This window comes from Rutidosis leptorrhynchoides, unplaced genomic scaffold (assembly GCF_046630445.1).
Source record: "Rutidosis leptorrhynchoides isolate AG116_Rl617_1_P2 unplaced genomic scaffold, CSIRO_AGI_Rlap_v1 contig308, whole genome shotgun sequence".
NCBI lineage: Eukaryota > Viridiplantae > Streptophyta > Magnoliopsida > Asterales > Asteraceae > Rutidosis > Rutidosis leptorrhynchoides.
The window spans coordinates 2,076-17,958 of NW_027266551.1; the positions used below are offsets into that span (position 1 = coordinate 2,076).

The 15,883-nt window shown below is 36.4% G+C and overlaps 4 protein-coding genes across 4 annotated transcripts; all 4 read left to right on the forward strand.

Annotated features, from left to right (window-relative positions):
• Positions 1-1,038: 1,038 nt before the first annotated feature.
• Positions 1,039-1,590, forward strand: LOC139882779 (uncharacterized). Its single transcript, XM_071867054.1, has one exon. The coding sequence runs from the start codon at positions 1,039-1,041 to the stop codon at positions 1,588-1,590; it is 552 nt and encodes a 183-aa protein (XP_071723155.1).
• On the forward strand, positions 1,589-4,227 carry LOC139882780 (disease resistance protein At4g27190-like; the record flags this gene model as incomplete). The annotated part of the gene is made up of 2 exons (XM_071867056.1): positions 1,589-3,847; positions 4,207-4,227. Coding segments are annotated over 2 exons (2,280 nt in total), but the record flags the coding sequence as incomplete, so codon positions are not given.
• A 59-nt stretch (positions 4,228-4,286) lies between these two features.
• On the forward strand, positions 4,287-8,842 carry LOC139882781 (uncharacterized). The gene is made up of 5 exons (XM_071867057.1): positions 4,287-4,337; positions 5,782-6,330; positions 6,618-7,250; positions 7,961-8,032; positions 8,306-8,842. Exons 1-5 carry the CDS (start codon positions 4,287-4,289, stop codon positions 8,840-8,842), a joined length of 1,842 nt encoding a protein of 613 aa, XP_071723158.1.
• LOC139882782 (uncharacterized) lies at positions 8,839-12,640 on the forward strand. The gene is made up of 3 exons (XM_071867058.1): positions 8,839-8,919; positions 9,142-9,774; positions 12,107-12,640. The coding sequence occupies exons 1-3, from the start codon at positions 8,839-8,841 to the stop codon at positions 12,638-12,640; spliced, it is 1,248 nt and encodes a 415-aa protein (XP_071723159.1).
• Positions 12,641-15,883: the final 3,243 nt, after the last annotated feature.

The following is a 15,883-nucleotide window of genomic DNA, read 5'->3' on the forward strand; positions in this document are numbered from 1 at the left end:
CCTCCGACCAGACCTGGCTGAAGGACGCCGACAATCCAGATCTGGATCTGGAGAACTCTAGATACGGACAGCAGCCCGTCGCCGGGCTCGGCTGCTAGTTGTTGGGGCTGGGACGGGTGGCAAAGGTCCCCAACTTCTTGTTCGCCATTAATGGAGTTTCGATATTGGACGATGGAATAGACGGGACAGAAATATGAAAAGTGGGCCTACTCAGTCACGGGATGAGGTCCAGGAGCACCCAATATTTTCTATTCAAATCCAGATAGTGGCTGTTAGCCTGTTACAAACATACAAACACGTACCAGCCGTCAAATGTTATTTGTTCACTATTTTTAAAAAAGAACAAATTGCTTTCCTGCAAAATCGTGAAAATGAAAAAAAAAATGTTTTAAGCTTTAAATTATTGAGAGATGGTTCTAAACAATTCTAACCATCAATACTTAAAAGAATCGCCAATATGCATGTTGTATTGTTTCTCCTCATGCTTTGGATTCAAAACGGAGCACGGTTTAGCTTTCTCTCAGAAACACTCAGAGAGCGTGAAATTGTGATGGTGACTGCAAAATTTGTTTGAGCCCTCGAAGAGTCATCCCCATTTTCAAAAAACGTAAGGCAAAGAAAACACGGACAACAGAAAATAATAAATGAAAGAAATTTAGCACACTACTGCACGCGGTTGATCAGGAACGTGTTGTTCGTTTGTCCTCGTAAGAATATCTGCAAATCGTCCATGTAGACCAGTAACGTGTTATTTGGGTGCACCGAGTGCAATAATTGTACGTTTTTCTTTTTTTTGCATGCGCTGTGCCGCTTCTCTCTCTCTCTCTCTCTCTCTCTCTCTCGTCGTGGGTTTTGTTTCGTCGTTCACATTGTTTTATCACTATGCTCTTCCTTTCTTTTTATACATCGCGAGTGATTAGTTCTGTTCTCTGTTCAGTTTCCTTGGCACAGATTTATTTAAGCAATTAATCATAGGGGTGCAACAACAAAAGAAACAAAAGAGAGGGAAAGGAATTTCTAGACATTAAAGAATAAATTATGGCGGAATTGGCTTCCTCCGTTGCATCGAATCTTGTGTCAAAACTAGGTGAGTACCTGTTTGCTCCCATCGGACGCCAATTTGGATACGTGTTGTGCTACAAGAGTTACATCCAGGATCTCAAAAATGGAGTCGAGAAGCTGGAGAACGCGAGGGAAAGGGTGCAGCGCTCCGTCGATGGAGCCATGTATGGTGGAAACTCTATACACACTGATATTAATAAATGGTTGGATAGCGTGAAGAATAAGGCTAATGAAGCACAAAATTTGTTAACACAACATGAAAGTGCAAAAACTGCTTGCTTCCATGGGTGGCTTCCCAACCCAATGGTGCGCCATCCATTTGGCAGGAAGGTGAAGAAAATGACTCGAGTCATTCGGGAACTCTATGATGAAACTGCAAATGTTAACTTCCAGAAGGTCTCCTATGAGAATCATCCAAAAAGAATTGTTACTGCTACCACTTCCGCTGCAAGATCTGTTGACAAGAAAGAAGATGTCTTGGAGTCGAGGGCTTCAATCACAGAGGATGTAATAAATGCTATAAACTGATGACAAGATCTGTGTGGTTGGGGTGTATGGACTAGGTGGGGTTGGCAAGTCCAAGCTTTTGGAGGATGTTGAAAGGCGAGTTAAGAAAGAGAAGTTGTTCGATATGGTTGCCATGGCAAATGTATCACGCAATCCAGATTTAAGAACAATCCAAGGAGAAATTGCTGATGCACTAGGCCTAAAGCTAATGAATGTTGAAACTATTCGTGGGAGAGCTGATTATTTGCGTGAAAGGTTAGAGTGGAATTGTGAAAAAGAAATTCTCATAATTTTAGATAATTTATGGAGGAAGCTAGAGTTGAAAGATGTTGGAATTCCTTGTGGCGACGATAATAAAGTAAGAGGCTGCAAGCTATTGCTATCATCTAGAAAAGTAGAAGTTTTACGCATTGACATGGTCTCTGACCGAGAATTCCAACTCAAGGAGTTAGACAATAGGGAAGGAATAAGACTTTTTGAAAGGATAGTGGGGAATACAATTTATGATCCTGATTTTAGATTTATGGTAGATGGAGTAGTCAAGAATTGCGGAGGGTTGCCACTTTTTATTATTTCGTTGGCAAAAAGGTTGAGGAGCAGAGAAAAATTGGCTGCATGGAGGAATGCTTTGACTACAGAAGGATCTGATTTTAAATCACTAGTGAAAGAGAACTACAAAGACTTAGAACACGAGAGGATCCAATCGGTGTTCTTGGTTTGTACTCTACGCCAAGGGAGAACGGGGGATATCTTGTTCTATTGCTTGGGTTTGGGTTTATTTAACAATTTCAGCAAGACCATCGAAGACGCTAGAGATAGGTTGAGCATGGATCTAGATTATCTGCGCGACTCTTCTTTATTACTAGATAGTGATAATTCTTGCGGAAAAAAAGAAGATAGTGATCAATATGTAAAAGTCAGAATGCATGACGTAGTCGCTGACGTGGCCAACTCTATTGCTTCCACAGAATGGAAGGCCTTGGTCGGGAGGAAGGATTGTGGGTTTAAAAAATGGTCAAAGGCTGAGCTTAGAGAATGCACTGCGATATCCTTCCCTAATGCTGGCATTGATGAGCTTCCCGAAAAATTAGATTGCCCAAACTTGAGGATGTTACTGTTGTACGAAGAATTCTCGTCTCTCAAAGTTCCCGAGTCATTTTTTGAATCTATGCAGAAGCTCCAAGTCTTGGAATTAGTAGGAATATCTATCACCTCTCTCCCTTCGTCGATTGAGTTCCTTGAGAACCTCAAGTCGCTTAGTCTTGCCAGTTGCCGTCTCGAGGATGTGACTCTTCTTGGAAAGCTGAAAGCAATGCAAATCCTACATCTCTTAGGATCAAAAATCGCTCGGCTGCCTAAAGAAATAGGTGAACTAACAGAATTGAGAATTTTGAACTTAACAATTTGCACTAGGCTCAAAGTTATCGAACCTGGCGTGCTCGGAAGCTTGGTTAATTTAGAAGAACTGTATATGGCCGGCAGTTTTGATCGGTGGGAGGCTGAAGATGAAGCACCGCGAAGAAACGCCAGCCTGACTGAGTTAAAGAACATGAATAAGTTGAGCACTTTGGAGATTGCCATTCCTCATTCTGCCGATCTCCCAAGAGACTTGCCGTTTGGGAAACTGAAAAAGCATAAAATCCAAATTGGGGGCTTTTGGGATTGGTCGGTTGAATATAAAGAATCTAGAACTTTAAAGCTCAAGCTGGATTTGGGCAATCTTCTTTCCGAAGAGTGGGTGCAAAGATGTCTGCAGGGAACACAAGATCTCCACTTGGATGGATTGCAAGATGGCGACGATAGTATTCACGATTTGTGCGTTGAAGGATTTCAGGAATTGAAGCATCTTCACGTACAAAATAGCCCCTCATTTCATTATGTTGTTCACCCCACGAACAATGTCCAATGCACTGCATTTACGAGATTGGTATCTTTGTTTCTCAAGAATCTGGACAACTTCAAGAAAATTTATTGCGGTTGTCTTGCCCTAGAATCCTTCAGCAAATTAAAGATTGTGAAAGTGGACAACTGTGGTGAAATCAAACATTTATTTCCTTTGTCCATGACAAGAATTTTATCCCAGCTTGAAGAGATTGAAATAAACGGATGCCACTTGATGCAGCAAATTGTTGCAGATGCCGAGGTTGACAGAGATGAAATATTTGATCCCAATGTGAAGTTATACACTTTGCGTAGGCTGACATTACGAAACTTACCAGAGATGACAAGCTTCTATAAAACCGCAAACCTCTCAGTTGATTTCTTTGACGGGCAACAGGTATATAATTTGTTATTGAGATTTTATGCATGGATTTTAAATGTGAGTATAAAACGACGGAGAAAAAACTGGATAAAGAATTTTTTTTTTTTTTTGAGATTTAGTTTTCCAGAATAATTAAGACAAACAATAATTTAATTTTTCAATATGGAATTCCTATGTGATATGTGAATACATTAAAACATTTATACAGTAGTTAATTAAATCTCTCTTTATCTATCTGGAAGCTTATCATTGCTTAATGGTAGAATCGAATATGTATACACAAACATTTATTGATATATTCATAAGTTGAAGGAAGTATATCCGACCTTTACAATTTTTATGAACTCTATTTGATAATGAATGGACATATGTAGAGTCCTATTATATCTGCTTGATTAAAGTGAAAGAAATAACTAAAAAAAAAATTCAATAGGTGAATTTAACTACACTGACCATGTGTCAAATAACGTCCAGATCAACTACTTATAATTTTACAGTCACAATCGTAAGTACATCAGCATTAGAGTAGTTGAGACCATAAAGTTGATTTTTTCCCCAACGATTGTAAAGAGTTGTGGTGGGTGAATGAACCATTGCGGAATTGTATCTCTACGCAAAGTTCCATTATATAAATATTTTTTATACTCTTATTTGTTAGATGACGGAACTATTATTTGACTACAAATGAAAATCAAATATAATATCCGATAGGTCAAATTGCTTTAGTTACCTTGGTACATTAATGAGATTTTAGTTTGATAATTAACTTTTTTTGTTCTAAGAAGCTATGGACCTTTCGTGGTGATAAAATCTACCACAAATCTTTATTCTAACCACTTTTCTAAAGTTACTAGTAGAATTTATGTGCCCTGCACATGTTTAATTTTTTTTAATAAAATATTCCTGGAAAGTATTAATTAGAAACACATCTAGCATTCATTTGTGCACTATCGCTTTGATTTAACAATTCCTTTCACTGTTTTGTCAATAAAAAGTAAAAATGGAAGCCCTTCTTTAAATTATTTTTTAAGATTATGTTTATCACGTGAGCCAAAACGCATAAGCATGCTCGAGTAAAATCATTTGTTGAATTAAGTAATTCATTTTCTTGGCTACATAAATAAAATTTGCCATATAATTTTGCTACTTGATAAACGAAGCGCATCTTAAGTCCTTAAATAGGTAAATTAAATCCTTTAATGAAATTGACTTCGAGGCCCATATGTTGCTGTTCGCTCAATTAAATCCTTTTATGGCCATCCATGGATCTCGCATTGATGAACCTTATTTATTTATTTATTTACTTTCGGCCAATGTAGCATATATTCCGCATTACATCTATGATAGAAAATAATGGATCTTGTAGTGCTATGCATGGGGACAACAAAATCTTTTAAATGCTTTGGTATTTCTTTCATAATTTACAATAACATTTTGCTTTCAATCTTTCGATAAGAGGATTTTCTTTAAAATACTTTGGAAAATATGGCAGGCTCAAATTGCATCTGCAAATCAACTAAAAGTATAGTTTTTCTCTGTTTGTCAATTTAGTTCATGACTATTCGATAGGAAATAATTCATTTGACTTATTATATATAATCACCATCAATGACTAAAAAATTAATTAAGCTATGCCATGAAATTAAAAAATTTAGGTAAAAAGCACAAAATCGTACGTTTAATAACCCCAACAATTCAAGGACTTTAAATTCTCTCTTATTATTATATATTCAGCAAAGTCCAGATACATGATAGCTAAATAAGAAGTGTAAAGTTGATAAATTCTAAAGAAGAATGAGGTAAAATTCAAAAATCAATACTCCGCTCTTTCTTCCATTATATTTAAATCTATTGAATGAGATTATTTCTTTTCTTATTATATCACACACAACTCGTTTATCTAATTATGAGCATTACTATGAGATAATCAGTTATTCACCCCTTTGCAGCTAATAAAGCTACAGAATTTGGAAGCCATAACCATTGAAAAATGTCAATTAATAAGGGAAGTGTTCGACCTTGAAGGACTAACAAGCAGCGGGGAAGTCGATATTCTATCACGATTGAGAGAACTAACCCTGAGTGACTTACCAAGTTTGGGATGCATATGGAATAAAAATCCACGAAGAGCATTGTGTTTTCGAAACTTAAGGGCACTGAAGGTGCGAAATTGTGAGAACCTGAGGTTTCTTTTTTCTTCTTCCGTGGCTAAAGCACTTGGGCAAATAAAAGAAATAGAAATAACAAGTTGTAAACTAATGGAGGAAATTATTGATGCGCAAGAAGAAGAATTGGAGGAAGCTGTAACCAGCGACACTTTAGAGTTCCCTTTGTTAATCTCCTTGTCTCTTGAGGAATTGCCAAATCTCAAGACATTCTGTTATCAGAAGCATCGTATTCATTGTCCATCCTTAACAAAATTGACGATATCTCAGTGCCCCAAAATGATGACATTCTCTTCACTTGAAGCAAAGCAATGGTCGATCACATCTGATAGAGTTTTTACAGCAAGCATTTGATCGTATAAACTCTGCCTTATCCTTGCCTGGCTTCTTCAATGAAAAGGTAAGCATCTATAGTGTTTTTTGTCAATCATTCTTCTAGTTCTTGTCAAGGGACTCAATTTAGTAGAAACTTGATCATTATTCAAGTTTGGCAGCTGGCGATGGGAATGTTAACTCGCTGGGGGTCATTCCCAAATTTTCCCACAAATTTCGGCGTAACGCAATTATGTACCAAAAATTTCAGTCATACTACGTATAAAATGTTTTTTTTTTTTATACAGGTTCTTTTTCCAAGCTTGGAGGAATTGAAGCTATTTTCCATGTGCCAATTAAAGAAGATATGGCATAGTCAACTCCATGAACAGTCCTTTCGCAAACTTGCATCCCTCACCGTTGAACTTTGTGAAAATTTGTCCCATGTTTTTCCATCAAATTCAATGGATAGGTTGCAGAGTCTGAATAAAATTGAGGTGGTTGGGTGTCCCTCGTTGGAAACATTATTTGATCCAGTAAGTCTCAGCTTTGATGAAATGCAAAAGCCATTGGTCCTCTCTTCCTTAGAAAAAATGAAGTTGTTGAATCTACCAAGGCTGGCAGACATTTTGAAGAGTGACTGCAAATTAATATTGGCGTTTCCTAGTCTATGGGAAGTGAGCGTGAGGCGTTGTCATAGTTTGTCACATCTCTTCTCAAGTGCCACGGCCAGAACTCTTGATAAACTCACGGTGCTTGATGTTTCCAGTTGCAATAACATGAAGGGCATAATTGTGATGGAAGAAGGAACAGTGAAAACCGTAGAAACATTCAAGTTCGGTAATTTAAGCACACTCAAGCTTGGTGACCTTGAGAATTTGATTTGTTTCAATTCAAAGAGCTGTGCTGGTGATGGGTCACATCCTCTATTTGATGATAAGGTATCACATCCCAATTTATCTTATTTGTTATATTATTTTTTTTAATGCTTTTGCCATAAGCTGTTTTGCATATTTTTCATTTATCTCCGCACATTTGTAGCTTGCATTTCCAAAGTTGTGTTTATCAGGTGACCCAAACCACACAAGCATGATGCTGGACTGAAATCATTATCAAATGAAGCAATTCTTTTTCTTGGCTACATGACTAAAACTTTCTACTTTCTACATAAACTAACTTTTTTATGACGAGAAGCGTATCTTGGGTCCTCATATTTTAAAACTAAATCCTTTGCTAAAATTGAGTTTGATGACCATACAGCGCTGTTATGACCAATTCATGGATGTTATGGCCACCAATGGATCTTATGGAGATGAACCGTTTTTCTAACATTTGGTCGATATCTATTCCGTTTTACATGAATACCAGAAAATAATGGATCTTATGGTGCTATGCATGGGGACATTAAAATCTTAAGACTACTTTAGTATTTCTCTCATTAATTTATAATTACTTTTTACTTTTACTCTCTCGATAAGAGATACTTTTTTTTTTTTTGGAACAGTTTGGAAAAAATGCCAGGTTCAATTTACACCTACAAATCACTAAAAGCATACATTCATTTTTCAATTTATCAATTTAGTTCATAACTATTTTGGAGAAAATTATTAAGTTTTTTTTTTTTACACTATCATTTGAGATATTATATCAGACCACATCGAAAAATCAATTGAGCCTATGCCACGAATTTCTAAAATTTAGGCAAATTGCACAAAATGTGAAGGTAAAGTCAGTAACCTCAATAATTGATCCTCGTTAATATATGTAAAATAAAGTCCAAATACATAATAGATAAATGATAAGTAAGTGTAAAGTAGATAATTTTATAGAAGGATAAGGGAAAATTCAAAATCACTACTCCGCTCTGTCTTGCATTATTTTTAGATCTACCATGTGAGATTATTTCTTCTGTTATTATTTCACGTGCAACTCGTATTCATACTTTCTAGTTTATAGCATTGTTATGAGATTATGAGGTTTTATTCACCCCTCGCAGCTAATAAGGCTGCAAAACTTGGAAGCTATAACAATTGAAAGATGTCAGTTAATACGGGAAGTATTTGACCTTGAAGAACTGACGACTAGTGGGGATGTCAAGATTCTATGGCAATTGACTAGATTAACCTTGAGTGGCTTACCAAGGTTGGTACGTATATGGAACAAGAATCCAAGAAGAGCATTGTGTTTCCAAAATTTAAAGGCACTGAAGGTGCAAAACTGCAAGAGCCTGAGGTTTCTTTTTTCTTCTTACATGGCTAAAGCACTCGTGCGGATAAAAGAAATAGAAATAGTGAGTTGTGCATTGATGGAGGAAATTATGTATGTGCAAGAAGAAGAATTAGAGGAAACTATGACCACAGACACTATTGAGTTTCCTCTGTTAACCTCCTTGTCTCTTGAGGAATTGCCAAACCTCAAGACATTCTCTTGTGGAAAGTATTATATCCATTGTCCATCCTTAACAAGATTGACAATATCTGGGTGCCCCAAAATGATGACATTTCTTCATTCAAAGGAAGACAACAGTCGATGACAGCTGATACAGGTTTACAACAAGCATCCGGTTGTATCAACTCTAGCTTGTCCTTGCCTGGCTTCTTCAATGAAAAGGTAAGCATCTATAGTATTTTTATGTTGATCATTCTTCTAGTTCTAGTCAGTGAAGCAATTTAGTAGATACTAGATCATTATTTTGTACCAAAAAACTGACACTTCACGGTGGAGAAACTAACTCGCTACTGGTCATTCCCAAAGTTGCCCTTGAATTTCGGCATAATAAAATTCTATACCAAAAATTTCAGTCATTTTACATATACAATATTTTCACGTCAGGTTCTTTTTCCAAGCTTGGAGGAATTGAAGCTTTCTTCCATGTGCCAATTAAAGAGGATATGGCACGATCAGCTCCACGGGCAGTCCTTCTGCAAACTTACATCCCTCACTGTTGAACTTTGTGAAAATTTGTCACATGTTTTTTCGTCAAATTCAATGGATATGTTGCAGAGCCTGAATAAAATTAAGGTAGTTAGGTGTCCCTCCTTGGAAGCATTATTTGAACCCATAAGTCTCAGCGTTGAGAAAAGGCAAAAGCCATTGGTCCTCCCTGCATTAAGAGAATTGATGTTGTTGAATCTATCAAGGCTAAGAGACATTTTGGAGAGTGATTGCAAAGTCACCTTGGCATTTTCTAGGCTGATGGAAGTGAACGTGAGGGGTTGTCACAGTTTGCCATATCTCTTCTCAAGTGCCACGGCTGAAATTCTCGATAAACTTGTGGTGCTTGATGTTTCCTATTGCAATAACTTGCGGGGCATAATTGCGATGGAAGAAGGAAAATGGAAAACCTTAGAGACTTTGAAGTTCTGTCAATTAAGCACACTCAAGCTTGGTGACCTTGAGAATTTGATTAGTTTCTACTCAATGAGTTGTGCTAGTGATGGGTTACATCCTCTATTTGATGAAAAGGTATCATCTCCCGATTTATCTTATATGTTATTTTACTTTATTTTTAGTGCTTTGTCCTTAAACAATTTTGCATATTTTTTGGTGGCTTGCATTTCCAAAGTTAGAAGAGCTACACATCACAGAATTTGAAGGGAAATCAGGTAGCTAGAATAGGAGGGGAGAGAGAGAGAGAGAGAGAGAGAGAGAGAGAGAGAGAGAGAGAGAGAGAGAGAGAGAGAGAGAGAGATGCCAATGCAGGTGAGGAAGAAGAAACTCAACGTAGGGAAACTCATTGGTCAATGAATTCATCCTCAAAACTAAAGAAAACGAGTATCTAGGCCAATATTTACAGGTAAACAAGAGTTCAAACTAAGTAAGCATATCTAAAATAAGAGAAATAAATCAAGATAAGTATCTTAAATTATTAATAGTATCATATTTAACAAACTAATTGAAGATACAAATCACCAAAGTGGTTGGAAAATCATGTCATACATCAATCTCCCCCACCGAAATGAAGTCAAGTCCTTTCTCCGGTGGCTCTTCCTATGAGTAAGTGGTAATACCACAACTTTTGCCCTACAAAGAATCTTTGCTTCATGCAGAGCGCCTGATTTGGATATGCACCTGGGGAGTATAAGGCTATACGAAGTATTATAGAACAAATTTTAGCATCACTGATTTTTCTCTTCTATAAATCATCAATAGGAGAAATTACGTTTATGAATTTATTAAATTTCAAAAGGTGCTTCAATAAATTCATCCAGATTATTTGTTAAATTTTACTACTCACTTCACTATTCTCAAAAGCAGAGATCCTTATTCAATTCTTCAAGACGTTGAGAATATTTTTCCATGTCATTTAGCTCATTGGCAAATGATTTTGGACCGTTTTCATGTCTCCCTTACAATTGTTGATTGAATCTATCCAATTCTCATCAAAATTGTTGAAATTTTCTCTCATATCGTTAAACAAATTTTTAATCTCTTCAGGATTATTAAGGATTTATAATAATCATAAGGATGGTAATAATTGTATTACTCTTGACAATCAACACTATTAGGATAACATTGTAATCCTTATAATCATAATCACATGAAGTAATAATAGCGATAACCCCTACTCTTTTCAAATTTCAGAATAACAGATTTAATAATTATTGCAAGATTTTTTTATAGAGATAATTAGACCAAGCATAGAGTGGCTCCAAACCAGTAAAAATGGCGGCTAAGTTTCAATAGACATCAATGCCATATATCTTCATGAGCATATCAGATCAAAATTGCAACCGTAGCAACGAAAATGAAAACCAAAACGTTGGCCTTTGGTCTAGTATCATTGCACGACAATACCACATGCACGAAGCAATGTTTTGATACCAATTAAAGTTTGAAGAGATCCAGCTGAGATACCAATTGATGAAGAACAGATCTAAATCCATTACCAACTAGTGCTGAATGAAAGCATGAATAATGTTAGGTTTACTTTTGTAGAAAATGGAGGAAAATAAGATAATAAGGAAAAAAAAAAAAGAGATAGAAACTAGAGAGATGAAAGAGATAGAAGGGCCAATCCAGGCCGGCAAAAAGACACGTCATATAGGCAAACTTAGTAATCAAATCAATCTATTTATTTTGTAGGCACCTAATAAGAGAAATAATCAAGATTAATTTCCTTAATCTTCGATAATATCGAATAACTAAAATAAATAAAGAAACAAATCAGCTAGTGGTGGAGCATCCCGTCCAACATCAAAATTGAACAGTACATACCTACACCCTACCATCTTTTGATTTAATTGTTGGATTTCTTTCTTTGGTTTATGCCGTGTTTTTTATTTTTGGTCGGTATGTCGTGTTTTCTTGAAGTCTATACTTTGTCGAAGAAAATTTTGAAGTGCAAGATTCATGAAGCGTTGATTTGTGCTAATTGGTTTTTATTTTGTGGGTATCAACACCCTACAATGCACAAGCTATATTTGTTAAATGGTTCAACGAAATGGGAGAGTACATTTGAGGAATCTAAGATAGGCTAAATTTGAGGTTTGTGGGAAACATCCGACACGTGAAATGATTATGCTTGTCTAACTTAGGTGGTAATGGATTATGCTACAATTCAAACATAATGCTTGATATCTATGAGACGAATATATGCTTTCTACTAAAAGTTAATATGACAGGAGAATGGATTTTAGGGGTGGCATCTACTGAAAAATTGTGTGTCTAGTCTTTTTTTTTCCCTATCCTATCGCTTATGCTTGTTTAGTGATTTTCCTTGTTCTTGAAATTACAGTTTTACCTTTCTTTATGGGAATAGAGAATCGGCTCTAATAATTTAATTGAAAAATAACAGGTTAAGTTTCCTAATATAGAGTCGATGGAGATCTCGCACATGAATAACTTGGAGAAGATATGGCTTGATGATCTTGCTTCAAATGCCTTTAGCAAACTCAAGACACTAGTAGTGAAGGATTGTGAGAAACTTTCATCCATATTTTCATCTTATACTATGTTCACAAGATTTCAAAACCTAGAGAAGATAAGTGTAACCGATTGTGGGTCCCTAGAAGCGGTATTTCACGTCCAAGAGTTCAATTTTAGTGATGCTTGTCCTACAAGCACTTTTCAATTGAGAGAATTAGTTCTGACGCGGCTCCCAAAAATGAAGCACGTGTGGAGTGAACATCCTCAAGGAGGTCTCACCTTTGGATGCTTACGATGCATGGAGATTGTTGAGTGTGAGAGGCTCAAAAGTTTATTCCCAAGCTCGGTAGCAAAAAGCATGACACAACTCGAAGAACTTTTAGTACGGGAGTGTGGGGTGCAAGAAATTATTGTGGAGGAAGACGGAGTAGAGATGAATGCAAGGGATCTCTTCTTTCCGTGATTAACTGATATGAAATTACTTGAGTTGCCAGATTTGAGGAGCTTCTACAAGAATAGTCATACTTCAACACAGCCACTTTTGAAGAAATTGCAAGTAAGACACTGCGGCAAGATGAGGTCATTCTTATTTGCTTGTGAATACCAAAGCTGTCGAGGTACAAGTACCAGTGAGAATCAACCTGCACTATTTTCTTTTGAAAAGGTACAATCCTCAAATTCTAGCTCTCTGCAATTGCCTTCGTTGGTTCTGTTATTTTCTATTGGAAATTGGAATTGTCAAACATTTCATGCTTACAAATACTTACTGAGCCAAACCTATGAATTTCTTAGAAATTTAAAGATCGTTTCCGATTAATTATTTCTAGCTGATATTCGTCAAAATCATCCCAACTTGTACTTTGAAAAAACGAATTATTGAATTAACTTGCATAGATAATACTGCTTCTAATAGCCACTTGTGCCTTATGGCTGGGTTATACCTAGTTAATTTAATTTGATCGACATCGTCCCCTAAAATTTAAAACAAAAAAAAAATAGTAATATGTTCTTAGCTATGGAGCAAAATTCCATGCTTAAACATTGTGAACATGATTGGTAACTGTCAAGTGCCACAAATAACTTGCTTATCTAGTCACATGTTAGTAATTTATTAATAGGCCTTGTACAGCACAAACTTTTTTGTACTTTGTAAATTACCAACTACTTTAATAATCTAGCAACATTATTGTTGTGGATCACCAACGTATTTGAAATTACTAACTTTATTTGAATTGACCGGACTTAATTTGATTGGTGTACCAACATCCATAATATAAAAATTGATTTTAATTACTTGCCAACTTTTTATCTTACTATATTTTGAAAAGTACCAACTTTCCAAAATTATGAATTACTTTAATAATCAACCAATAATATTCTTGTGACAAAACAATGATTTTTGAATAACTTACTTTAAGTTTAAATTACAAACGTCAATTTGATTGATGTACCGACATAATTCAAATCAAGATACCTATGGATTTTAGTAACTGAGAAACCTTTTATATTATAGATCATGAAAAGTACTTATATGTCTTAATACTTTCATGATCACCAACTACTTTAATAATCTACCGACATTTATTCCGATGGCTTGCCAACGCTTTTGAAGTTACTAACGTTTAATCAAAATAGTCAACCTTAATTTGAGTGTTATAATAGTGATATAGAAACCCATAATTAAGTTCCATTTTGAACCGCATGGAACACTCAAACCGTCCTTGCATTTGGGGTCACATATTTTTGGTTTGTTTCTTAGCTTATGAAATGTTTTATTCCCGATAATTTGTTCAATTTTAATGCATTCTTCTCAGAGGGGGAAAAAGGTTAAGCCACGCCCTATTCATGATCTATAATAAAATAGATATTAGAACAGCAGATTAGAAAATAGAGTGCAACATATTAATACAATTTCTTACTATTGAAACACATCTACTTACTATAAATGTGACATGATTTGGGAAAATAAATAAGTTTTTTTAAAGCTTTTTTGCTACAAACTTGTTGAAATTCATGTATTTTAACTTTTGGATTGAATTAGTTAACTATTGAAATAGCTGGAGTATGATTGACAAATAACTGTCTTTATTTAAATTAGCAAAACTTATTATGATTGAATTGGGCAAACCCTTAACAAACATCCCTTCTATTGGCTCTTGGGTTCTATTTCCTCTTTTCCCTAAAATAAAAGGATACTTTTGTTATTGCGCCGTGGCTATGCCCCATATTTACTTCCGGTAGCCTAATTAAAAGAAATTCCCACAGGTCACACCAAACTTGAAGGGATTGACGTTGATGAGCGAGGATGTTATAATGATGACACAGCAGCACCATTACGTCTTTCGCGATCTCACAGAGCTGGACTTGGCATGCTACCATGATGAGAATGTTGCTTTCCCCTCCGACTTCCTCCTCCATAGATTTCCCAATCTAAAAGTGCTTTCTCTGTCCTGTAGTTCCTTGGAGGAGATATTTCCAAAAAATGTGTGTGGACATGGGGGAGCAACTTCCTACGGATAGTTAACTGACATTGAAACACCTCTCAAGGCACTCAAAAATCTGCAGTGACTTGAGCTGAATAAGCTATGTAAACTCCAGCGAGTCTGGAAAGATGGCTCCTTGATGGCTGAAATCCTTAAACAGATTGGAACTCTGCTCATTTCGGAGTGCACAAGTTTATCAATCGTACTTCCATCCCCGACTGCATTCCAGAGGTTGACGATATTAGAAGTAAAGGATTGCGTTGGTTTAGTTCATATGGGGACTTCCTCATCAGTGACAAGTCTGGTGAATCTTACTTGGCTAACCATAAGAAATTGCGGTGCGATGGAAGACATGGTAACAGATGATGGAAATGGAATAGAGGAGATCTCTTTCCCCAAGCTGAAGTGGTTGATACTTGATGGTTTACCAAGCCTTGAGAGCTTCTCCCCACTAATTGCACCTTCATGTTCCCATCATTGTGGCGTATTATTGTGAAGCAGTGCCCAAAGATGAATATATTCTGCAATGGTGCCTTGAGTATACCAAGATTACATGAAGTACGCCTCTCCGACGAGGATTATGAAGGACGTTGGGAGGGGGATCTTAATACCACAATCCAATTCTTATCGACATGAAAGAGTCCACGCTGAATTCACTGAGTCAGGTAAATCTAGGTGCCTAATCATGTCTCCCCGAACCCAGTGTCAAAATGAAGAAACTGGTGTTATTCTTCGAGTTCTATATTAGCTGATATGAAGTCGCTCTTTCTTTAAAAATGTTTGACTGTTTTTAACAGGATCGTAACATAATTGGAGTTGTCGGGTCTTTTGGGCACTTATCCACCAATGCATTATAGCTGTTTGATGAATTGCTTAGCATAACCTCTGTCAATGTAGCTGCAAAGACTGGGGTTTTGTTATATGGGGTTGTGTGCTGGCCCACTTATTCAGTTACCCTTGAGAAATGTCAGTATTTAGACACGTCTTACTGACAATGTTTGTCTCTTTTAGGTGTCATGCTCGCTACTCTACAATCAAAGTGGCTGCTTTTATTTGCTAGAAACTGTCTTTGTAGTAAGATGTTGAAGCAAGTGTTCTGCAGCCTGTGCACTAATAATGTTCTAGCGCAAGGTGTTGTTGCCTCTCGATATGGCATCCTTGTGCTGACAAGCAGTGTTCACAGTGGGCAGGTGCTTCATTGAATATCTCGTTCCTTTTCTAGT